The 25,649-nt window shown below is 55.1% G+C and overlaps 1 protein-coding gene across 9 annotated transcripts in view; it reads left to right on the forward strand.

The window, feature by feature from the left end:
* Window positions 1–25,649, forward strand: part of CELSR1 (cadherin EGF LAG seven-pass G-type receptor 1) — a 190,065-nt gene that overhangs the window by 82,119 nt on the left and 82,297 nt on the right. For all 9 annotated transcript variants that reach the window (XM_045363426.3, XM_045363428.3, XM_045363427.3 and 6 more), the window contains exon 3: window positions 24,131–24,353. In XM_045363426.3, coding sequence (XP_045219361.2) covers window positions 24,131–24,353 — 223 coding nt within the window. The remainder of the gene's footprint in view (window positions 1–24,130; window positions 24,354–25,649) is intronic.

Consider the following 25,649-nt stretch of genomic DNA (forward strand, 5'->3'; position numbering starts at 1 on the left):
ACAGCTGGAGCAGGGGCGCTGGGCCCAGGTGTGGGCTCCATGAACTTTGAGATGATCTCAGTAACGGTACTTTTTTTTTTTCTTTTTTGAGATGGAGTGCCACTCGGTCGCCCAGGCTGGAGTGCAGTGGCACAGTCTTGGCTCACTGCAACCTCCCCCTGCCGAGTTCAAGCGATTCCCCTGCCTCAGCCCCGCAAGTAGCTGGGATTACAGGCACGTGCCACCACGCTCGGCTAATTTTTGTATTTTTAGTAGAGACGAGGTTTCACCACATTGGTCAGGCTGGTCTTGAACTCCTGACCTCATGTGTTCCACCCGCCTCAGCCTCCCAAAGTGCTGGGATTACAAGCATGAGCCCCTGCACCCGGCCAGCAATGGCACTTTCATAGCCAGCTCGGGGCTTCCCTGACCGTAGCCCATGGTCACCTCCCCTGCCCGACTTAACTGCCTGCTTTAGGAGAACAGTAGGACAAGGTTACAGGGTGAGATACACTTAAAAGAAAACCTAAACGCATGAAGTGACATGAGTTGCTTTTAAGTGGCTCTCAGGTTAAAGTACTTTATTCCAGATTACAGGCTTAATTGGTTAGCGTAAAACAGTGGAACCGGGTGGAAAGCGTTGAGCCATTAATCATTTGGGTCTTGAAATCCCGTTGTTTCATGCTCCCTGTCACCGTAGAAATTTCGTGACTCATTCCCCCGCTTCTGAAGACGTTCTTTCCTTGATACGTCCTGACTCATCACCAAGATGAATTACTCCAAATGTAGCCAACGGTGTTTTTAAAAAATAAAGAGCCACCCCGAGAGTTACAAAAACACACGTTCTCTGCATCTCAGCCACAAATCTTGCTTTGGTCTTTGATCGTCTGTTCCATAAAATGATGGCTCATTTGAAAAATGAGTTTACAATGGTCCCAGTGGTGAATAGTCTCTCTCTTTTTTTTTTTTTCCTGAAAGCTCTCTGGGATTAGGTGGGATTTGGTTCATACCGGAGATAACGTAGAGACTCTTCCATCTACCGAGTCCCCGATTAATCTGTTTAATATAAACACCTGAGCAATCGTTAGCTGCTCGTTAGCAGCACATAGCACAAGTTTATCGAGCTTATAACAAGGGTTTGAGGTATTAGCAGGTATTTATCAGGCAGGAAGAGAGCAGGGGAGCAGAGAGAGGGGAAGGATGGCTTCCAAGGTTCTCTGCATCAGAAGTGGAGGGAAAACCACCAGTGTGGGTGTTGGCAGCCCGATGCAACGGGGCTCCCGGCTCTGACCTCTTGCACCCCAGGTTGGTGGCCTTCTGGTCATACGGCGGGTGGAAGGAAGGCACTGTGGTCACCTGCCCCGTGGTGTTCCCACGCCTGCTAGTCTGTGGCTGTCTGTTGGTGCCGTCTGCATCTGGGGCTCTCGCCCCGCTGTCTCTCACTGAGTGCTAATCCTAGATTCCTGGCTATACCGGGGCTTGGCTGTGGGCAAGGCAGGCAGGCAGAGACGGCGGGAGACCCCCGCCTCCCACAGCCCACACCTGTGTTGGGTTTGGGGGTGGGGATGGCTCCAGGTATGAGCAGGCCTGAACCAGGCCCCCTCCCCTGCTCTGAGTTTCGGTGGATTCCTGTTCTGTATCAGCTTCCCAAGGTGCCCTTCCTCCCCTTTGCCCCTCATGGCCTTGAGCGGGCTGCTCTGCCTCTCTGAAGCGTCAGCTTGGATGTAGCAGCGGCCAGCACAGTAAGTGCCCCTTCCCCGAGCCAGTGCCCGCCATGTGGCCTGGGTGGATGGCGCTTCGCCGACTTTCCTGCTTCAGATGAAGAAGCCATCGCCGCGGGTCCCTGGGAGGGGCCTGTTGCACTCCCAGGAGTTGGCAAGGGCACCATCTTTACTCCGCAGGTACTGAGTACCTACTGTATACCAGGCCAGCGCACAAGCCAGACCTCCCCCGGCCCATTCCGGGGGGTGACCAAGTTCATTTGCGCCGTTGGCTCTTTCATGGGTAGAGGGGACCATGTAAGCACCTCCCACCTCTGGCTTTGTCAGACGAGTCAGAAGCCTTAGGGCAACGTCTCACGTGGCTTTGAGACCCGGCATCGGCCTCCCAGGCCGCCAGTCCAGGCTGCAGTAAGTTTGGGGCCGCACTGGGCAGGGGTGGCCGAGGCCTCTGGGGATCCCTGTGCCAGCAGATCCCCTCTGAAGATGATTGACCCATTGGGGGTAATCCACATTCTGAGTTTCTCAGGTTTTCTTTTCATCAGGAGAGTCATTTTTAGAAAACTAATGACTGGGCAACGGCCAAGTCTGTCATCACCAATAAGACCCACTAACATGTAATGATTGGCATGAGACTAATTTGAATCTCTTTGGGTACCAACATTATCATATGTATTTCCCTCGGAGATAAGGCTAATTAAGACTGATTATTTCTACTCCGTCCCTCTTCCTCCCCTTTTCCCTCTTTCCCTTTGAAGCGCTCCTTGTTCTGCATGGAGGTAATTGAGCTCATTTATTCACGATGAAAGTGGCGCTGTCGTCACAGGGGTTTTATTACTTGCTCTCTGGTAAGCCGAGCTCGGGGGCCTCACGGTTGCAAGGCTGGAATCAGCCCAAGTGGCTGCTGAAAGCCCCTAGCTTCCTGTGTTGCGGGACAGGAGACAGCAGGAGCTGGATGAAGGAAGTAGCAATTAATTTCAGGAAAAGCTCAACAAATTTGATGCTGGAGAAAATACTGACAGCTCTCCCATGTCCCTGAAATCCATTTGGGCCTTAGAGAAGTCCAAGGCCCCAGGGTCTGTGGATTGCCCTGATCTTTGCAGGGAAAGGAGGGCTGCCGCCCGCTCACGACGTTGGGACTGTGGTTGGGGTCTGCCGCCATCCCACTCTCCGAAGGGACAAGGATAGGAAGCCTTAAGGCTCCAGCATCTCAGATGTGCCTGGGACGCCCTCCCAGTTTCTCCGCTCCGCAGAGAGTTCTAATCAACCGTGAGAAGCATGGGCTTGTGTTCCTCGGTTCTCAGCCCCTCAGTCTTTTCGTAAACAGTGTAGTTCTGCTTTTTGTTAAATGGCTCAAGGACGTGGGCAGGCTCCGACTTGGCTCTTGTTCCGCCTCCCCTCTGTACCTGCTATCCCTTCATCTGAAACGTGTCTCCTCCCCATCCATCTGCCCATCACGGGCCTCCCTGAAAATCTGCTTCAGCAGCTGTCCTCTGCTGAGAAGGTTCTGGAAGTTTCCCGACCTCCTCGGATGGATCATAGGTTTCCTCCCTTGAAGCTTCCTGGGTGCCTTGTTTATGCTTTTGTCGGTCGACCCCTGTGCTGGGTGTGTTTCACACACTTCCATGTCTCTGTCCCTCAGGATGGCAGGGACTGTAGCTAATGGTCGTGTGTGTGTGTGTGTTTGTGTGTGTGTGTGCGCGCGTGAGCGTGCACATGTTTTGAGACAGAGTCTCACTGTGTCACCCAGGCTGGAGTTCAGTGGTGTGATCTCAGCTCACTGCAACCTCTACTCCCGGGTTCAAGTGATCTCCTGCCTCAGCCTCCTGGGTAGCTGGGACTACAGGCATGCATCACCACACCCAGCTAATAATTTGTATTTTTAGTAGAGACTGAGTTTTGCCATGTTGGCCAGGCTGGTCTCAAACTCCTGACCTCAGGTGATTCGCGTGCCTTGGCTTCCCAAAGTGCTGGGTTTGCAGGCGTGAGCCACCACGCCTGGCCGGACTATAGCTAATGTTTGGTGAGTGCTCTGCTGTGCTGGTTACTCCTCTAGATGATTCTACATGTATTTTCTCATTTACTTCTCGAGGCAGCTCTAGGACCCCATTTTATAATGGGTACAAGACATCAAAGCCTCTAGCCCGGTGGTTCTCCACTGGGGGTGATTTTGTCCCCAGGGACGTTTGACAAAATCAGACCTTTTTGGTTGTCACAGCTGGGGGCGGGGGTGCTGGAGGGATGAAGCCAGGAATGCTGCTTGGCGTCTGTAGTGCACGGGACCGCTCCACGGCGGAGAACCGGCCTCATTGCTGAGGGCAAGGACCCTGCTGCTGGCCCTGCGGAGGGTGGGGTCAGGACTCAAACCCGGGCATGCTGGCTTCTGAGCTGCAGCTGTAGACCCTCGAGGGTGGAACGGCCGGCCAGGTTTACCAGCTTAGATCTTTCCTCTTGCATCATTTCTTTTTTTTTTTTTTTTGAGACGGAGTCTCGCTCTGTCACCCAGGCTGGAGTGCAGTGGTCAGATCTCAGCTCACTGCAAGCTCCGCCTCCCGGGTTCACGCCATTCTCCTGCCTCAGCCTCCTGAGTAGCTGGGACTACAGGTGCCCGCCACCTCGCCCGGCTAGTTTTTTGTATTTTTTAGTAGAGACGGGGTTTCACCGTGTTAGCCAGGATGGTCTCGATCTCCTGACCTTGTGATCCGCCCGTCTCGGCCTCCCAAAGTGCTGGGATCACAGGCTTGAGCCACCGCGCCCGGCCGCATCATTTCTTTAACAGCATTTTGTAAAAGGCACCTTCTGTGCTGGTTCAAAGGGCCAGTGTGATGGGCGGTCTGCAGCGGCCCAGGAGGGGCTTTGCAGCTGTTAACCTCGCTCCCGAGGGGCTGGGAAACCTGACCTCATTAAATCAGGCCTGGCCTTAGAACTCGATTTTGAATCCTGGTGTTGCTCTTGGTGTCTCCTCTGCCTAATTAAACAATCACGACCACTCACTCAGTACTAAAATGGGAACAGGCTGGGTGCGGTGGCTCACATCTGTAATCCCAGCACTTTGGGAGGCTGAGGCACGTGGATTATGAGGTCAGGAGATTGAGACCATCCTGGCCAACACGGTGAAACGTTGTCTCTACTAAAAATACAAAAAATTAACCGGGCACGGTGGCCGGGTGCCTGTAGTCCCAGCTACTCAGGAGGCTAAAGCAGGATAATCGCTTGAACCCAGGAGGCGGAAGTTGCAGTGACCCAAGATCACACCACTGCACTCCAGCCTGAGCGACAGAGTGAGACTGTCTCCAAAAAACAACAACAACAACAACAACAAACCTAGGAACAGTACTCTGTACTGGTTACCAAGAACGCAAGTCCTGGGCTCTGCTCTTCCTCTGCCTTTCCCATGTGTCTGTGACAACCCAGGAGGTGGGACAGTTGCCATCCCAGTTCTGTCAACACCCAGGTGCAGCACCGGACGGGTCGGTCTGGATCCGACTCAGGGATCTCTTGTGAGAGGTGAGTTTCACAGCCGCCCCTGGGAGGGTCGGATGCCCCGGACCTCCAGCCTCTCCCCTCTGGTCCCCTGGAGGACTTCCCCAGTACCAACTCCAGATGCTTCCTGCTCTGACCCTGCTTCCTCTCCCTGTCCCTCATTTCAGCCCGCGGGCTCGCGGTGGATGCCCCTTGGCCCCACGTTCAGCCTCTTGCCACAGCCTAATGACTCTGCCTCCCCCGCCCAACTCTTCTCTCTGCTGCCTGTCCCTGTTTTCATGTTATCACCTTGGGCCGCCTCCTGCCCTTCCTGCCACCCTCATCCTGCCCTCCCTGCCACCCTCATCCTGCCCTGACGATCCCCTCTTCACAGAGCACCCAGAGTGTACACGTTTGTCACATCAGTGTTCAAGCCTTCCTGGGGTGACCGGTGCTCCAGTATAAAGTGCAGTCACTGGGCCTGTGGCACTCAGAGGTCTAGCCTCATCCCTGGCTCCCCATGCTCAGGTCACTCTGGCCTTCGGGACACACACTGGCCCCTCTCACCGTGGCACTTGCCCCTCCAGCGCACCTTCCCCCAGGTCTTCCCTGAATGTTCCCTCCCTGTCCCCACTCCTCTGTCCTCCCTGCAGCCCTCACCCCCATGGCGGTGTTTGCTTGCCATTGTCACCTTTCTCCCTCTGCACTGGATGCAGACAGCAGCATCCTCTGCCCAACAGAACATGCCCACGGGCCTGCAGCAGGTACCATGTGCAAATGAGACAAGGGCTGGCCATCCCACCCCTCCGGATAGGCCAGAGATAATGCCCTCGGGGCCTGAAGCTCATTCTGTGTGTGGTCCAGGTGCCGCCTGTGCTGCCTCTGGTGTTGAGCTGGGAGGAACAGGACCCTCCAAGAACGCACACCTCCCTTCCCTGTCTCCTTTGCCCCTTCCTAGGGGACGCTGAGGTATGTCTGACTTTGTCCCGCCCGTGTGGGCACTGGCTAAGCTCCCACGTGGGTCTGCCCTCGTGCTTATCACAGCCGTGAGCGGGAGCGTGGGCTCCAAGCCTCTGGGCATTCCCGGGAAGCACTTCCCTTCCTCATCTCTCTCCACGCCGTGAACGGGTGATTTGTCCCCACAGTAAGGTCTTCGTCTTCCCATGGGGCGCATTCCCGAGCGGCAGCTCCGATATCACAGGAAAGGCGGGTTTCTCTGCAAGGCTGAACATCTTGGAGGGGGACGGCAACAAGTCACCTTCACTCCCCTCACGTCTGGGTAAAGGCAGACCCGGGTGCCCCTCCTGTATGCATCAGTGGGCCAGGGCTTCTTTCTTAGGGTCGAGTTTATTCTTGATCTCCTGCTTTTAGGGCCCCAGGGTCTGTGAGAATAATCTTCTCCCCCCCGCCCCGCCGAGATGAGTCTCACTCTGTCACCCAGGCTGGAGTGCCGTGGCATGACCTTGGCTCGCTGCAACATCTGCCTCCTGAGTTCAAGTAATTCTCCGGCCTCAGCCTCCCGAGTAGCTGGGATTACAGGCATGCACCACCACGCTTGGTTACTTTTTGTATTTTTAGTAGAGACAGAGTTTTACCATGTTGGCCAAGCTGTTCTCGAACTCCTGATCTTCTGATCCGCTCGCCTTTGCCTCCCAAAGTGCTGGGATTACAGGCATGAGCCACCGCACTTGGCCAAGAATAGTCTCTACGAGGGTGCTGAGCTCAAAGCCTGCCAGTGGAGGCCATCCCTGGGCCCTGTATGCCCGCGCCACCTGGACTTCCAGGAGTGTTGGGTGCTCCCTAGCTGGGACCTTAGCTTGGTCAGGAACCGAGTAGGTGAGTAGCCACTTGGGAGCACTTCAGTGCTGCTGGCTTTGAGCTTTGTACAAACTCCTTAGGCTGGGACAATAGCAATTGTCCTGTGTGAGGGCCCCCCCGGCTCCTCCCCTGTCGGGGTCCCAACTGTCCCTGCGAGGGCCTCCTGGGACCAAGGACAATCTATGTAGGTTCAAGGACAGAGAAACTTTTGGTGTAAAAATATAATCACCTGTGTGCTCATGGGAAAATGTTAAAAATAAATTCTGGCCCCTGTCCGATTCTGTTGTAAAATGTGTGCGTCACTCTGGCTGTGACTTTTATTTTGGGTTCTCTCATCAGAGTCACGGGGTTTCCATCTTCCTGTGATCTGCTGGCACACTCATCCATCGCAGCCTGCAGGTTCTGCACTTTTAGACAGGGTCCTCATTCATGGCGAGCTCTGCCATCACCCTTCGGAGTGACGTCTGCTTAGCACAGGCGCACACGTGGGCCGGTGCTCACTGCGGCTTCCAGGATTAAAGCTTCACTTCCAAGTGTGCCTAGTAAAGTCGCAGTTAGTCCTTAAACTTAAGAGTTAATTATCATTCAAAATGAAAATCATTACATAACCTATAATTAAAATCTCAAATAAAGCAGAAACAGAATCCTTTCTTGGGAAAACATGCTTTTCAGATAATTCAGGATTACTTCAAGTTTTTCTCTCCTTGGTGCTTCTCAAGGCTTTCGCATTTGGCTTTTTCTACAGAGTCCACGTTTCGAGATTTGCCGTGTCTCTGGTACGTTCCTGGAAAGCTGGGGCATTATTTCATTTCTGGGTAACTCTGTTTTCTATTAAAGTCATGCCGGGGGATTGGGGTGTGGGTAAATTTAGCCAGGTATCTCCTGTTCTCCTCCACACAGTTTCTTCCCCAAAGCTGGGGCTTTTGATAAACAGAATTAGTGTCCTGTGCGGGGTGTGTAGGCACAGCCCAGCAGCACTGGGGCCCAGCACGGTCCTCGCACTCACCCTGCAGTCCTCCTTGGGCTTCCATGAGCTTCTTAGGGCTGCTGTAACCAATCCTCACAAACTGAGTGGCTGAAGACAACAGAAATCTGTTGTCTCTAAGCCAAGCGCAGTGGCTCACGCCTGTAATCCCAGCACTTTGGGTGGATGAGGCAGACGGATCACTTGAGGTCAGGAGTTCAAGACTAGAGCCTCTGTAATCCCAGCCCTTTGGGAGGCCGAGGCAGGTGGATCACCTGAGGTCAGGACTTTGAGACTAGCCTGACCAACATGGTGAAACACCGTCTCTACTAAAAACACAAAAATTAGCCAGGTATAGTGGCAGGCACCTGTAATCCCAGCTACTTGGGAGGCTGAGGCAGGAGAATCACTTGAACCTGGGAGGTGGAAGTTATAGTGAGCCGAGATCGCACCACTGCACTCCACCCTGGGTGACAGAGCGAGACTCTGTCTAAAAAAGAAAAAAACAACCTCTTGTCTCACTGTTCTGGAGGCCAGAAGTACAAAACCATGGTCCCTGCAGGGCTGTGCTCTTTCCGAAGGCCTCAGGGGAGGACCCTTCCTGGCCTCTTCCAGCTAGGTGGTGTCTGACTCACGGATGCATCACTGCAGTCTCCGCCTCCGTCCTCACACTGTTCTTCCTGTGCACGTCTGTCTCTGTCCAGGTTTCCCTCTCATTGTAAGGACACCGGTCGTTGGATTAGGACCCACCCTAATGATCTCATCCTAAGTTGATTACAAAGACCCTATTTCCAAACAGGGTCACTTTCAAGGGTACTGGGAGTTAGGAACTGAGCATATCTGGGGACACAGTTCAGCCTTGGGTGCTCCTTAGCTGGGGAGCTAAGGAGTTTGGGAACCAGGGCTGCTGGCGCTTCTCACTGGCCTGCCTGTCGCGTGTCTGCTAGGGCCACAGGCCACTCTGGGGTGGGAGGTGGGTTTCTGTGGTGTGTTTACCTTTGCGAACGCTAAGCACGGGAGCAGAGGGTTCCCCACGTTCCACCCGGACAGCCTGGAGGTGGGAGGGCTGAACTAGGTGTAGAATGTGAGTCAGTGAGAAACAAACATCTGCCCAGCAGTGTCTGGCCCACAGTTAGAAAAGTGGCCCTAAGACGAGCCGCATGCAGTAGCAACCTCGCTGTGGTTTAAAGCGCACGCCGTTCCCTGTGACTTCGAAGTCGGTGGTGTTGAGGGGAGACAAGGCTGCCCGGCCAGGCTGGCTGCAGGCCGTGGGTGTCTGTGCGTGCACTGGAGGGATGCCGCTTCTGCAGAGGGAGTGCGAGCTCCATGAGAGCAGGGCTGGGCTCGCTCGCTCACCCCTGCACGAGTCTCCTGGGGCCGCTGTAACATTTCCACACATGAGGGGCTTAACGCAGCGCAGATTCGTTCTTACTGTTCTGGAGGGCAGTCGGGGGCGTGGGCAGGCCTGCTCCGGGAGGCCCTGGGGAGGGCCCTGCGGTTCTGCCTTCCTCAGCTGCTGGAGGTCACCTGGTCCTCGGCCTCTGGTGCCTTCCTCACCTCACTCCGACCCCTGCTTCCACCACTGTAGCACCTTCTGCCCCTCACCCTCCCACCTCTTATAAGGAGCCTTGTGATGACTTTGGGGCCACACAGTAATCCGGGATGGCCATCCCGTCTCAAGATCCTTAGTGACATCCGCAAAGTCCCTTAGGCCATGTGAGGTCGCACATTCTTGGCTTTCAGAGATGAGGATGTGGACACCTTTTGGGGTCCATTATTTTACTAACCACAACCTCGGCATTTAGCACCCAGTAAATGTTTGTCGGAGGCACGCGTAGCGAGCAGGCCCCACCTTCGGCGTTGTGGTGGGGGTCTGGCAGTCCCTGCCGTTTATAACCGGCTGCGACCTGGACCCAGGGCTGCCGGGAGCTGTTGGGGAATCCGAATTGAGCCTCTGCCCTGAGAGTGGTGACCCAGATGACCTCGGGGGCAAGTGCTGTCTGCTCTCTCACCCCCTTCCGGTCACCACTGTCAAGCCCTTTCTCTGGTGTGGACAGACAAAGCTGCCTCTGTCCTGGGGGCCGGGGGACAGGCTGATCACACGCCTCTGGTCTGCCAGGGCTGGGTGTAGGGGGGTGACACTTATCAGATGAAGCTGGCTGGACATAGTGGGGGCAGACTTCGTATGAGCAGTTCGTTACCCCCAACTCCAAGTGATGAATGAAGAATTCGGGCTCATTTCTTCTGGACGTTGATCTGTCCCTAGGGCACTGTCTGTCCTGGCCTGCACTGGTGTGGCCAGGGGAATTTGAACCGTTGGGGTGCTGAGCAGCCTTTTTTCGTGATGAGTGAGGTTTTGGCTGGCATTCCCGCTGAGCCCGGGCACGCTGCTGTTTGTAGTTGGCACGGTCTCCCTGCATGCTGATAACGCACTGGGCACGCCCCTTCCAGCCCTGCTGTGCACAGCTGCCTGGCTCACCTCCCTCGGTTGTCTTTCCGTGTCTAGCAGGAGCGTGACCAGACCCTGGCCCCACATCTTGCCTCCCGCCGAGGCATGGCAGGGCCAGCCCTCTCCCTACCCTCAGGAGCCAAGCGCTCAGTGGGGCGCCAGACTGCACAGTGCCCTCTCCCTGGGTGCAAGACCCAGGCCCATCCCACCCGAATGTCCCCACTCAGCCCTACCCTCCCTGGATGAGGCTGTGTCCAGGCTGTGCCCACCCCCATGGTCCCTGGAGAAAAGCAACTCCCGAGGCCTGCAGGGCACAGGGGAGCCCCGCCTGCCCCACCGTGGCACTGTCTTCTTGGCGTGTGCTGGGCCCCAGGGTGGCGTGAAGACTGCGTCCCCCCACTCCAGGACCCGGGGAGTGTTGACTGGGCCCTGTCCGCCCTAGGTAGGACCCACCACCAGGCTCTGCCTCATCTCAGGTCCTGGAGGCCTCCTGAGCTGCCACCAATGTCCTTCTAAAGAGAGCCAAGTCCCTGGCCCACCCCTTGGCTTGGAAGGACCCTGGGTTGGCTTTGAGGGGGTAGGAAGTGCTCTGCAGGGGGAGCCGAGATGGGGTTCTGTACCCCAGGGTGGTGCTGGGGCTACAGGGACACTCAGGTCCTGGTGATCAGCAGGGCTGACCATCCCCTAAGTGCCAGCTGTGTGTACCCCCGGTGCCAGGGACCAGGTGTGGTGGTATCCAGAGCCCTGTGGTTACCCGTCTCCTACCAGTCTTGGCAACCAGGACTTTCTGAGTCCACTCGGGCCCAGGAGATGCTGTGTGTGTTTGGCGCACCGGGTCCTCATGCCGCTGTCTTCCCGGTGCCACAAGAACCCTGGGAAACAAGGGGTGTTGTATCTCCCGTGCTCCAGGTCTGTGTAGGCTCCGGGAGATGCTGGGAGGTTTCAGGGTGCTGCTTCCTCAGGGGATTGACCCCAGAAGAGGGTTGCTGCTGACTCTGGCTGGTTTCCTCGGTGTGTTCTGGGCCTCATTCTCCTAGGACTTCTGTGATAAGTGATCACAGACGGGGCACTGTAAACAACAGACATGCCTTCCCTCAGTGCCGCAGCTGGAAGGCTGAAATCGAGGTGTTGGCAGGGCCGGCCGTGCTTCCCGGAGGCTCTAGGAGGAGCCCCCTGCCTCCCAGCGCCTGGTGGCTGCAGGCCTTGGCTTGTGGCTATCTGGCTGCAGGCTCTGCCTCCCTCTGTACCAGCCCTTCCTCTTGTTTCTAATCTTCCTCTGTGCTCATTTTGTGATAATTCATGTTGTGATTGCATCGAGCCCACCTGCTAATCGGATTGCCTCATCTCAAGATCCTTAACTTAATTGCGCTTTTGCCATATAAGTAAAATGCCTTGTTTTGCTATATAAGGTCACATTCCCAGATTTTAGGAATGACGCTGTGGACACATCCTCTTGGGGCCACCATGTAGCCCGCTGTGGGGTGGGTTATTTCCTAGTCTCCCCTCCATCGTCGATGTCGTGGAGAGGGAGGTTGTAGGGAGCCCCTCTTCTGAAAGGCTGTGTCCCCAGGGGCGATTCCAGGCTGGGGTCGCCTGGGCCTGCTGGGCCTGTGTGCTGCCGGAGCCTTTGACTTGGAGCTACTGCAAGCACCCGGAGACCGTCACACGTGTACCCATCCTTCAGGTTCGGCAGGATTTCCAGCCCTCAGTGTGTAGGTGACTCCTGTAAGAAACAGCAAAGCAGTGGATCAGTGGGAATCATTTTTCTTTGCTGCTGGAATGCGTTTCTTATTTTTTTAAATGGGTGTGTCTGGAGATCTGGGAATTTGCTTCGGAGACACTAATGAAGTCATGCAGAGAAGGCCAGCCCTGGACAAGCAGCTTCTGCAGTACTGGGCTCCCCTGGCCTCCCCCTTCCCAGCTCCCTCCTTGTGGGGTGGGGATCTGGGTCCCCCTGCTGAGGCCTTTCCTGGTCGCCTTGCCAGGTGGGACGGGGCTGGGCCGCCTGTAAGTGTGACTCAGGAGGGATTCCAGGTGCAGAGCAAGTCACCAGGAGGTGAGAAAGTCAAACAATGCATGAAACCCAAGGGCAGACAGGGGCGCTGACAGGAATGCAGTTCCCGGTGGGAGCTGGGGAGGAGAGGGCGTGGGGCGTGGAGGGGTGAACGGGGTGCCTCCAGTCTCAGGAAGGCAGTGAGGAACAGGAGGAACAGGGACCAGTAATAGTAACCTTGCCCTTGTGCAGGTGTGTAGCTCACAACCGTAGCAAATGAACTGTTTCCCTCACACCAGCCTGTTAGTGCTGGGGAATGCTCCTGGCCAAGAGAGACAGAAATCCCTGCCTCGGGGGATGGATTTATTACAGCTGAGGAAACTGAGGCACCAGCCAAGATCTTGCTCAGGAAAGCTGTGTCCTGACAGCAGTGCCGTGGGGGTTTGGAATGGAGTGCTTAGGTCCCTGCAATTCTGCCCCCTGGGCAGCCCCTCCTACCTACAGGGACATTTCAGAGGGGCAGCTGTCCAGGGAAGGTGGTGAGGTGGACTTATTCTCTGGACCCATCCGTGCAAGCCTGTGTGGACACTAAGGCGGATGCAGTCTTAACTCCAGCTCCCACCCATGCAGCTGTGTGACCCAGCACGAGTTACCGCCCTCTCTGAGCCTTCGTGCACTCATCTACCAGCCAGGTGCTGCGGCCTGCCTTGTAGAGAAGGTCATGTGTGGATTATGCTCACCTCTGGAGGAGGTTGCTGTGAGAGTGCTTCTCATGTCCTTGTCCCCAAATGTGGACCTGGGGATAGCCAGGCTCAGAGAGCGTCACCTGAGCTGTTGGGGCACCATGTGGCCCTGCCCTTTGTGTGTGTCCCTCCATCTCTATGTCAGCCTGCCTTGCGGGGCCAAGTTGGTAGCACGTCCTCCCCTACAGCTCTGTTGCTGGACAAAGGCCCTGGTGGCTGGGGGCCTCTGCTGGCCTGGCTTCTGCCTGGGGCTGCATGCCACAGGGGTTCTGAGGTCCCCAGGAAGAGGCATCGTCCTGACTGGCAGTGGACTGCTGTACATGACCCATTGCCTGGGCTGCAGCTGCCTGGCTTTTCTGTGCAGCTCCTGTGCCTGGTGGGGCCTCGCTGGTGTGGGACTGTCATGTTGCAGAACAGGAAAGGTCTGGGGCTTTGCCTCCACTGCCCTGTGGTGGGAACCCCTGTGCGTGCCTGAGGGCATTCAGGTGAGTGTGTGTGAGCACGTGAGCCATGTATGTTGGAGGCTGGAGGTACTTTCTCAGGTTTGATTGGAATCTGGTGGGGTGGAAAGGGCTTGGCCGGGAGCCCCAGCTGTGCCTACCCTTTCTGGTCCTGACCCTACTTTGATGGCTGCCCTGCCTGAATTCTGCAGCCTGACCCCTCCCCTCCCCTCCCCTCCCCTCCCCTCCTCTCCCTTCCCCTCCCCTCCTCTCCCTTCCCCTCCCCTCCCCTCCCTTCCCCTCCCCTCCCCTCCCCTCCCCTTCTCTCCCTTCCTCTCCCCTCCCCTTCTCTCCCTTCCTCTCCCCTCCCCTCCTCTCCCCTCCCCTCAGCCTCCATGCCAGCACCCCTTCAAAGCTTCCCCCTCTGCTTTTTCCATCTGCTATAAGACTCTTCATGTATTTTTGGTTTTTCTGAACATCTGACATTTTTTTACCTAGATGGAAACTCCATGAAGGTAGGATCTGTTTTGTTCATTCTTATAACCCTAGTGCCTAAAGAATGGCCCATGCTGGCAGTTTATTAGATGGATAAGTGGGTGGAGAGACGGGTGGGCAGGTGAGTAGGTGGAAAGGTGGATAGATGGATGAATGATTGATAGTTGGATGGGTGGGTTGATGCATGATGGGTGGTTGGATGACTAGATGGATGTGTGATGGGTGGGTGGTTGGTTGGTTGGATGGATGGATGGATGGATGGATGTGTGATGGTGGTTAGATGGATGAATGATGGATAGTTGGATGGGTGGGTTGATGTGTGATGGGTGGTTGGATGGCTGGATGGATGTGTGATGGGTGGTTGGTTGGTTGGTTGGATGGATGGATGGATGGATGGATGGATGTGTGATGGTGGTTAGATGGATGAATGATGGATAGTTGGATGGGTGGGTTGATGCATGATGGGTGGTTGGATGGCTGGATGGATGTGTGATAGGTGGTTGGATGGCTGGATGGATGTGTGATAGGTGGTTGGATGGATGGATGTGTGATAGGTGGTTGGATGGCTGGATGGATGTGTGATGGGTGGTTGGTTGGTTGGTTGGATGGATGGATGGATGGATGTGTGATGGTGGTTAGATGGATGAATGATGGATAGTTGGATGGGTGGGTTGATGCATGATGGGTGGTTGGATGGCTGGATGGATGTGTGATAGGTGGTTGGATGGCTGGATGGATGTGTGATAGGTGGTTGGATGGATGGATGTGTGATAGGTGGTTGGATGGCTGGATGGATGTGTGATGGGTGGTTGGTTGGTTGGTTGGATGGATGGATGGATGGATGTGTGATGGTGGTTAGATGGATGAATGATGGATAGTTGGATGGGTGGGTTGATGCATGATGGGTGGTTGGATGGCTGGATGGATGTGTGATAGGTGGTTGGATGGCTGGATGGATGTGTGATAGGTGGTTGGATGGATAGATGTGTGATAGGTGGTTGGATGGCTGGATGGATGTGTGATGGGTGGTTGGATGGAAGCTGGGTGAGTGCTTGGAAGCTGGGTGGGTGGGTGGATGGATGAACAATGGATGGGTGGACGGATTCATGGGTGAATAAGTGGATGGATGGAAGGGTGCAGGGGTGGGTTAATGAGTGGGGGTGCGTGTGTGGAAGGATGGATGGATGAATGAATGGAATAACAGATGGGCAAATTCGTGCGGTGTTTTATCATTTCTGACATACCCGTTTTCTCTTAGAAACCCTGTAGTGTTCCCCTCTTTGCCTCCTATCTGTGTGTTTTCTCTGGTAGTGAAGTTTCTGACACATGAGCCACGCTGCTGGGTTGTGTCTTCAAGACTGTGCTTTCTGCATCCTAGGATCCAGTGTTAGGACTGAGCTCTTTGATGGGGCTCTGAGTTGACTTGAGGTTTTGTGTGTTTGCGTGAAATGACCTGACTTTGAAATTGTCCTATGTTCCTGTTCCTGGGCCCTTCCATTCACTCCTTGTTCTCTGTTCTTGTGTTTCGTGTTGATCATTAATTCTGCATAAACTAAGGCTTCCTCAAGTGCTTGAGTTTTGTGGCCTTTAGAAATTCTAGTTTTTCTAGTTCAAAGCTCTTAGCTGTCTCTTAGGACCAGAAAGGAATTGTCTTTTTATTTATTTAAGGACTTAAGTGGTCAATCTTTACACGCCCTTCCCCTCTTGGAGCACGTTCCCAGCCCTCCCCCAGGTCCTGAGGTTCTCTGCCTGCTGTGTCCCCTCTCTGGGTGAGCCCTGGGACCCTGCGTCTCTCTTCTCCCAGCTCCTGGAGCAGCCCCCCAGGGGTAAGTTCTGGAGCTCCTGAGCCAGGGGTTCACATCAACATCCCCTGGCCTGGGGCCTCTGCACCTGTCCCCATGCCCTCAGTCTTCCCTGGGCTTGTGCCCAGCCCCCTGCCAGAGTCTCCATGTAATGATGCCGAGACCCTCTGGACATCCCCTTCCTTGTTCACAGACCAGCACCTGGCCCCCGCCTGCAGCAGGTGAGCCGTTTGCTGAAGCCCTGTGAAGCTGGGGCTTTTCTGGAAGCCCCTTAGGCCAAGGGTTGATGGCTCTGGTGCTTGGGTCTCTGGGCAGGCCGGGCAGTGCACCAGCGCCAAGCCTGGTGTGGGACAGGTCCCCAGTAGTGGGGCAGGTGCATGAGGCCATGAGGACTGGATGGGCCTTGGCTCCTGGGAGCTTTTATTTTGCCATTAGGAATGCTTTTCTGGCCGGGTGTGGTGGCTCGCGCCTGTAATCCCGGCACTTTGGGAGGCTGAGGCCAGCAGATCACCTGAGGTCAAGAGTTTGAGACCAGCCTGGCCAACATGGTGAAACCCTGTCTCTACTAAAAATACAAAAATTAGCCAGGCGTGGTGGTGTGCACCTGTAATCCCAGCAACTCAGGAGGCTGAGGCAGGAGAATCGCTTGAACCTGGGAGGTAGAGGTTGTGAGCCGAGATCGTACCATTGCACTCCAGCCTGGGTGACAGAGTGAGACTCCGTCTCTATTAAAAAAAAAAAAAAAAAATAAAAAACCCCACAAACTTTTCTGTACGATAGTCAGGAAGCTGAGCCCTGTGTCCCTCCTACGGGGAAAGGGGGAGCTTTTGGCGAGCTGCATGCGTGATTGAGTATAGCAGTAGGTTTGCCCAGTGGACTCTATCCTTGTCATGAGAGGCGAGGCTGCCATTGTAATGGGGGTGTGCAGAGTACAGGGGAATTTCCCCCAGGTTTGAATGACTCAGCAAGCCTTTGACTCCAAGCAGAATCCTAGGGTGTAAAGGGAACACCAAATTTATTTTGAATCAGAATTCCTGGAAAAGGAAAGATAAAGTTAAACCCTGATAGTGAGCATAGCTGAACATTTATTTTATTAAAATAGTGTGTCTTATAAAAGCTCTATTAGAAAGTAAAAGATACAGAGCTAAAAGACACAGAGCTCACTAAATATGACCTGAATTATTTACCTTCAGATGATTTTAGAATGAAAAACTGTCGTATGACATCTCTTTTCAACCCAGCCGTGGTGGGAGCGTTTACAAATGCCCCCAATTCGGGATTCTCCCTGAGGGTTGGTGGGGAGTGAGCCCTCCACCTACCTATAAACAGCACTGTAATCCACTCACGCTTTGCTTCACTTTATCTTCTGTGCAGTGCTGTGCTGCAAATACTTAACTACCAACCCTTGCGGGGAATCCTGAATTGGCCGCGTTGTAAAGGCTGGAGGTGCTGGGAGTCTGCCCTAAGGAACCCAGAGACGACCTTCCCCGGCTCGCCCAGTTCATCCAGAGCCCAGTTGCTCACAGTTCTCATGGTCCTTTAGTAAAAAAAGAAAAGAAAAGATGTTTTAACTATAAAATTATTTCACCTCATCAACAGCTTTCCTGCACTATTTGAATCAAATACATGAATTATGTGGTTTTGTAACTCATGGATTAAGTGCAGGCATTAATCATTGGCTTGGAACAGGGGAAATCCTGGTATTTTATGACTTCATTTCACAAGCGTCTGTCAGTACCTGCTATGGACCCAGTTTCCCCGCCCCCCACCCCCCCCACCACCGACCCTCCCCCCCCACCACCGACCCTCCCCCCCCACCGACCCTCCCCCCCCACCGACCCTCCCCCCCCACCGACCCTCCCCCCCACCACCGACCCTCCCCCCCACCGACCCTCCCCCCCACCGACCCCCCCCCACCACCGACCCTCCCCCCCACCGACCCTCCCCCCCACCGACCCTCCCCACCACCACCCACCCTCCCCCCCACCGACCCTCCCCCCCCACCGACCCTCCCCCCCCACCGACCCGACCCCCCCACCACCGACCCTCCCTGCCAGGTGCTCAGCATATCCCCTGCACACACCAGGCATTTATTGGGCACTCACTGTGTGCCTGACAGTCTCAGACTGGCCCCCAAACAGACCCTGTTGTTGCCTGCACAGAGCTGGGGAGAGAAACGTGTGGGGGAACCATCATACAAGCAGGGCTGGATGTGGAGCTGGTGGGGCGATTGCTAGAGAGGGGAGATTTGGAGTCGATGAGAGCCCCCAGGGGCACCCTGAGCAGGCAGGTGGGCCGAGCTTAGGTACTGTGAGGGGATGCGGGTGGCCTCTAGGCACTGGAAAGCCAAGAGAGACCGAGAGAGAGGACGTGGGGCTGGAGGATGGCCTGCAGTGTATGCTCAGGGACATCTGTAGCCGCCCCAGGAGGAGGGAGACAGTGGGGCTGGCACAGGCTCATGAGTGTGGTGTGGAGGGGGCTGGGTGTGTGGCTGGGGGCCGGGCCCTGAGACCCCTTAGGCTGGGGTCTTTATGGAGCAGTGGGATTCTAGCCAGTGGGACTGATACGTGGTGAGTCCAGTGTCATGGAGCACTCTGCCGTCGTGATACAAGGGACAAGTAGGTCTGGAGGCTGTGGGTGGGGCAGGAGCAGGGGCTGTGAGGCGAGGGGGCCTGTGGCTGTGCAGGGGGCTGCTGGAGGCAGGAGGGGCTGCAATGGGGACTCCACCTCTCCCTGGCTGGGTGGGGGAGGATGAGCTGGCAAAGGCCGGGAGCATCATCTCCTGCAAGCAGGGAGAGCAGCACCCGGGGAGTCCTGGACACTTCAACTTCTGAAGTGTCCATGGGAAAGGCTCCGCCAGCCAGGCGCTGCTGCTCTCGGGGCACCGGGTTTGCAGAGGCCAGAATATACGCGATTGCAATTCCGGGACAAACGCGGAGGCCCGCTGTAGTGAATTCAGCAATGGCTCCCAAATCCGTGTCCACGCACAATCTCAGAATGAGACCTCAGTTGGAAATAGGGTCTTTCCAGATGTAAATGAGTTTGGGTCCTTGAGATTAAGCATCGTGGGTTTAGAGTGGGCCCTTAATCCAATGACTCATGTCTTTTCTTTATTGTTATTATGTTTTGAGACAGCCTCGCTCTGTCACCCAGGCTGGAATGCAGTGGTGCAATTTTTGGCTCACCGCAACCTCCACCTCCTGGGTTGAAGAGATTCTCCTGCCTCAGCCTGCCAAGTAGCCAGGACTACAGGCACGTGCCACCATACCTGGCTAATTTTTTGTATTTTTAGTAGAGACGGGGTTTTGCCATGTTGGCCAGGTTGGTCTCGAACTCCTGGCCTCAGGTGATCCACCTGCCTCGGCCTCCCAAAGTGCTGGGATGACAGGCGTGAGCCACCGCACTCACTCGGCCTTTTTTATTTTTTTATTTTTTATTTTTTATTTTTTTTATTAATTTTTTTTTTTGAGACAGAGTCTCACTCTGTCGCCCAGGCTCGAGTGCAGAGGCTGGATCTCAGCTCACTGCAAGCTCCACCTCCCAGGTTCACACCATTATCCTGCCTCAGCCTCCCGAGTAGCTGGGACTACAGGCACCCGCCACGTCGCCCGGCTAGTTTTTGGTATTTTTTAGTAGAGACAGGGTTTCACCATGTTAGCCAGGATGGTCTCGATCTCTTGACCTTGTGATCTGCCCGTCTCGGCCTCCCAGAGTGCTGGGATTACAGGCTTGAGCCACCACGCCCGGCTGTTTTTTATTTTTGAGATGGAGTTTCGCTCTTGTCACCCAGGCTGGACTGTAGTGGTGTGACCTTGGCTCACTGCAAACTCGCCTCCTGGGTTCAAAGGATTCTCCTGCCTCAGCCTCCCGAGTAGCGGAGATTATAGGTGCTTGCCACCACGCTGGGTTAATTTTTGTATTAGAGACGGGGTTTCACCATGTTGGCCAGGCTAGTGAACTCCTGATCTCAGGTGATCCACCCACCTCAGCCTCCCAAAGTGCTGGGATTACAGGCGTCAGCCACGGCTCCCAGCCTGGTGTCTTTAATAACAGGAAGGAGAGGGAGATTTGACGGCCTTGTGAGGACAGAGCAGAGATTGGAATGATGGTATGCTGGGATGCTGGGAGAGGCAGGAGGGATCCACCCTGGAGCCTCCAGAGGGAGCTGGGCCCTGCTGATACCTTGATTTCAGACTCTTGGCCTGTGCGACTCTAAGAGGATGAATTTCAGTTGTTTTAAGCCTCCAGTTTGGGGTCATCAGTTATGGCAGCCACGGGAAACACATACAGCTACTTTCTGAAAATGAAAACAAACAGAAAACAAAGCAAACAGAACTCCTCATTAAAAAAGCAAACCAAACAATTCTATGGAGATTAGTTTTATTTGCAACATGTGTAAAGGAGCAAGACCTTTTCAGGGCGGGGCAAACACCTGTGCTTAGGTTCGCTGTGCTCTCACGGGTGTTAGCAGCCATCTGTTGATCTCCAGTCCCTGCATGGGGGCAGGACAAGCTTGTATCCGTCAGCCTCCCTTTCACAGGGAAGCCTGAGGACGTCGGGGGCCACTAGAAATCAAATTTGGAAGCAGGAATGCCAGTCTGTGAGTTCAAATTCAAACCTTCCAGATACAGACAAAGTGCTGTCTTCACTCAGGGCTGGACCGCCTTTTCCTGGGCCTTTTAAAGGACACCCCAGGCTGGAGGTGAGAAGTTGAGTCTTCCAGCCCTCGGATGAGTGGGGAGTGAATTCCAACCCGGGGCAGGTGGGACTGGGAGGCTGCGTGGGGGTCATGGGCCTGGGCTCCACCTTCCTCTGGGAGAGTTTGAGCCCCGGGCCCAGGCTGGGTTCTTAGTACCTGGAACAGACAGAGGCGGCTGTGGGAAGGGCAGAGCTGGGCCCCACAGGCCTTTGTTTGCCGTCGCGGTTGGGTGAGTACACCCAACCTCTCCCGGTGGCTTTGTTATTTCAGAGTGTGCTTTGCTTGGCCACTGGCTGGAACTTAGAGAGCAAACACTCCCAAATGTCACGTATTTTAAAAGTAGAAACAAGATAATTTGAAGTGTCCAAAGGAGGAGAAATATACCTTAAGCTTCACACCTCCCGTGAACACACAGGATTTATAAAGGCCAGCCGCCCACCTGTACAGGAAGCCACGAGCACTGACTTGCCCGTGTGAGTGTGCAGGTGGGTGTGCAGGTATGCACCTGTGTGTGACAGGATGTGAGGTGTATATGAGGGTGTGCCAATGTGTGTGTGAACAGGTGTGTATGGATGTGTGTAGCTGGGGGGACACTGCAAGTGTGAATACATGTGGGAGGTTATAAGCATTGTGCAAACGTGTGTGCAGGTGTGTGTGTGCACATAGCCTGCCTGCAGGGTGGCAGGGTGCGGCATCTGTGGTGGGCTCACCCCCAGTAGCGGGGAGTGGTGGGGAGGTTAGACAGCCTCCACGGGTGCTGGGAGCCTGGATGAGGGCCTAGGACTGCCTCCTCTCCGTCTGCTTTAACTCTGAGTGGGGTGGGAAACCCCTCTGTTCCCATTTCCCTGGGGGCAGCCCCTGCCAGTGCAGAACAGGTGGGTGGGATCCTGTCCTGACTCCTGGGGAGGAGGAGAAAGCACCCCCCGGCCTGTGCCTGGCTGTGACCCCTCGTCAGCTCTGGTGCCTGCGAGCCCTTGGGGTTATTGGCATGGAGGCCGTGCATGCTCATGAAATTCAGCAAAAGGTTAGCGATTTCAGCCCTCCTCATATTTGAGAGGGCTCATACTGGAATCTGGAGTCACCTTGGCTTAACCAGTTACACATTCTTCTTCTTTTTTTTCTTTTTTTTTTCCTTTTTTTTTTTTTTTGAGACAGAGTCTCACTCTGTTGCCCAGGCTGGAGTGCAATGGCGTGATCTCGGCTCACTGCAAGCTCCGCCTCCTGGGTTCATGCCATTCTCCTGCCTCAGCCTCCCGAGTAGCTGGGACTACAGGCGCCCACCACCTCGCCCAGCTAATTTTTTGTATTTTTAGTATAGACGGGGTTTCACCGCGTTAGCCAGGATGGTCTTGATTTCCTGACCTCGTGATCCGCCCGCCTTGGCCTCCCAAAGTGCTGGGATTACAGGCGTGAGCCACCGCACCCAGCCCAGTTACACATTCTTAGGTGTTGCAACCTGGTAATGGAGACTAGGAGATGCCTGGGGGAAGTAGAGGGAGAACTCAGATTCTTCAGAGGCACCATTTACCTCTGATGATTGTTATGCTAATTATACATCAGTTTCATTTGTTCCTCAAAAGCTCATTTGAAGCATTCTCTAGGAGGAGTGACAGGATTTCCTAAAACTAACAACTGAACTCACTGAAATCAGCATGTGGTTGAGGTTGGCCTTCCTGAGAAACAGACTCCAAGCCCCAGCTTAGGAGGCAGCAGGTGTGGAGGAGCCTTCAGGAGCCACAGCTGGGGGCAGTGAGGGGCCCTGGCCTGGGCAGAGGGCAGGTCGGACTGCCCTGCAGGTATACAAGGCCTCGACCACCCCACAGCGTGCTGCAGAGCTGGGATGGCCCCCTCAGGGATGGCCTGCGTTGGGCAGTCTGGTCACTGTGTCCTTGCTGACCCGTTGCTGGATGGGGGCTACCTCAGCGAGGGCAAAATCTGAGTGCAGGGTCTCAGCTATGCGCCATCAGCAACCCACACCCCAAAGCCGTCCTGGGGGGGAATGGTGCGGGGTATACCTCAGCACCCTCCCTTGATAGCACCTGATTTCTTTTTTTTCTTGTTGTTGTTGTTTGTTTGAGACAAGTTTCACTCTAGTTGCCCAGGCTGGAGTGCAGTGGTACTATCTCGGCTCACTGCAACCACCACTCTCTGGGTTCAAGCAATTCTGCCTCAGCCTCCCGAGTAGCTGGGATTACAGGCATGTGCCACCACATCCAGCTAATTTTTGTGTCTTTAGTAGAGATGGGGTTTCACCATGTTGGTCAGGCTAGTCTTGAACTCCCGACCTCAGGTGATCCACCCGCCTCGGCCTCCCCAAGTGCTGGGATTACAGGCGTGTGCCACCACACCCAGCTAATTTTTGTATTTTTAGTAGAGACGGGGTTTCCCCAGTTTGGCCAGGCTGGTCTCACACTCCTGATCTCAGGTGATCCATCCACCTTGGCCTCCCAAAGTGCTGGGATTACAGGCACGAGCCACCATGCCTGGCCCACGCCATACTTTTTACACTTTTTGTTTAGTGTGTGAACATAATTTATTTTAAAATGCATTCATTTAAAATTTTGTAACTGGGAGAGAATGTTGCTGGGAATTTTCTGGTTGTTGGAAGCCCCTAAATGTCTGTGAGGGGTCTCCGGCCAATGTCCACCCCAGGTAGAGGAGGCAGTATGGGGTGTGCGGGTTGTGGGCCACCATCCCCATCTGGGGGCGGGAGTGTCACCAAGCACACACCTGGCTGCTGGAGGATGCAGTGGCCGGTGCAGGAACAACTTGTTCAAAGCGTGGCGAATGCTGAGACCCTCCGAGCAGATGAGGTTCTGAGCGCTCCTGGTCTGAGGGCAGACGGGGAGAGAGGCAGTGTGCTGTGGGCTGCCCGGCTGGTTTTCTGGGAAAGCTTCCAGAACCTTCCTGTCACAGAAGAGTTTAAACTCTGAGGAGGACATCAGAGTAGGGTGGTGCCTGCCCTTCAGGAGCTCACAGGCTGGTGGTCGAGATGGGCCAGATTAGAACTGAGTTGGAATCCAGGGGCGGCCAGTGTGAGGTGTCTGTGGGAGGGCGGACGGCAGGCAGGGCCGGCGGCCTGCTGAGAAGGTGGCCTTTGGGTCATGTGAGGACAGCATGCTCCGAATCTCTGATGGGACTTTGCCGTGTTCTGCTATCGCACAGGCATAGGTGTGGGGAGAGGGCGTGAGGCCCTCTGGTCTGTTTCTAGGCGTTCCGCTCAGAGGAGTCCAGCCCAGCCTGCAGGGTGCTCTGAACGGGGCTGGAGGCTGGGAAGGACTCACTGCTGCTGTTTCTTTGACCCCAGAGAGAGCTTTCTGGAAACCCCCCAGCCACCATCCTTAGCTTGCCCACCAGGAGCTGGGTGCAGCCGACTCTGGCACGGCTCTGGGCAAGTCCTCAAGAACTCGGGGGTTTCTGTTCATGTCACAGACCTGACCTGGAGTCAGTCAGGTTTTCTTTCAGCAGCTGACTCTGTGGCTGGGGTGTGTCCGGGGTCCGTGACAGGCTCGTTGGCTCTTCCCTGACTGGTTGGTAACCTCTCTGGCGTCTTCCTCTCGCCCCCCAGGAGAGCACTGTGAGGTGGATGCCCGCTCAGGCCGCTGTGCCAACGGGGTGTGCAAGAACGGGGGCACCTGCGTGAACCTGCTCATTGGCGGCTTCCACTGCGTGTGTCCTCCCGGCGAGTACGAGAGACCCTACTGCGAGGTGACCACCAGGAGCTTCCCGCCCCGGTCCTTCGTCACCTTCCGGGGCCTGAGACAGCGCTTCCACTTCACCGTCTCCCTCACGTGAGTGTGTGTCCTGCCGCACCACACGGGTCTCTTCAGGAAAGGGGCGGGCTTCTCTGTGCGCCCCATCCCTCCAGATCGTGACGTCGGTGTCCTCCCTGTGTGGCCTTTGATAGTTGAGTAGCTCCAGGCCAGGCGCGGTGGCTCACGCCTGTAATCCCAGCACTTTGGGAGGTCGAGGCGGGTGAATCACCTGAGGTTGGGAGTTTGAGACCAGCCTGGTCAACATGGCAAAACCCCGTCTCTACTAAAAATACAAAAATTAGCTGGTTGCGGTGGTTTACACCTGTAATCCCAACTACTTGGGAGGCTGAGACGAGAATCGCTTGAACCAGAAGGTGGAGGTTGCAGTGAGCCAAGATTGTGCCACTGCACTCCAACCTGGGCAACAGAGCGAGTACTGCATCTCAAAACATACACACACACACACACACACACACACAAAACCACTTATTCCTTTTGTGTCTTTCTTTGTACCCCTTAACCCACTTCTCTTCAGCCCCTTCCCTGCTCCCTCCCCAGCCTCTGGTGACCACCACTCTCCTCTCCACCTCTGATCATGTTTGATTAAATGTCTGCACCAGGGAATGTTACGCTGCTGCTTGTCAGATTCTGAATTTCTGAGATTATTGCACTGGACAATTATGAACTATTTCCCTTATGTGTGATGGTGGCTAAACAATCAGAGCTGACACTAAATCACTGAGGGTTTTGTAGGGAATGCCTTTAAAAGTAAAATCGTAAGGTCCCTCCCCAAGCTTCCAGGGCAGTTACACTTTGGGAGTGGTGGGGGCTGTAGGCAGAACCCTGTTGAGCCTCTGAGAGCCGCTGTGAGGGGCCAGGTTGGGGGCGCCCAGCTGCTTTTGTTTCAGGTGGGTGCTTTCATGCTCCTTCTCCTCTTTCTAGTTTCTCTTTGCCAAGTGTCCAGGCTCCCAAGTGGGCTCCGGGCTCTGTTCCCAGCTGCCTCTCATCCCTCCAGCCCTTTGTTCTTTCCTCCTCCTTCCCCGGCCCCCTCTCCGGGCCTTGGTTTCTGTTTTCTGGCCTTTCCTCTTTTTGCTTGCATTCTTCCAACCCTCCCCTCGGCTTTGGGTCCCTTCTTTATTGCTCTGTCGCCAGTGGTGTACGTGTGCTTGCCAGGGGAGCTGTGCAGGACTGTTTGACACTGACACCGCCCAACAGCCCCCACCTGGGTCCAAAGGGAACCACACAGAAGTGAAACCGACCAAAGGGAATCAGGTGTGACCCAGGGGCTGAGTCTCGGGAAACAAGGCTGCACTGAGTTGGCCCCGTCGTCAT

The sequence above is a fragment of the Macaca fascicularis genome, chromosome 10, assembly GCF_037993035.2.
Source record: "Macaca fascicularis isolate 582-1 chromosome 10, T2T-MFA8v1.1".
Classification (NCBI taxonomy): Eukaryota; Metazoa; Chordata; class Mammalia; order Primates; family Cercopithecidae; genus Macaca; species Macaca fascicularis.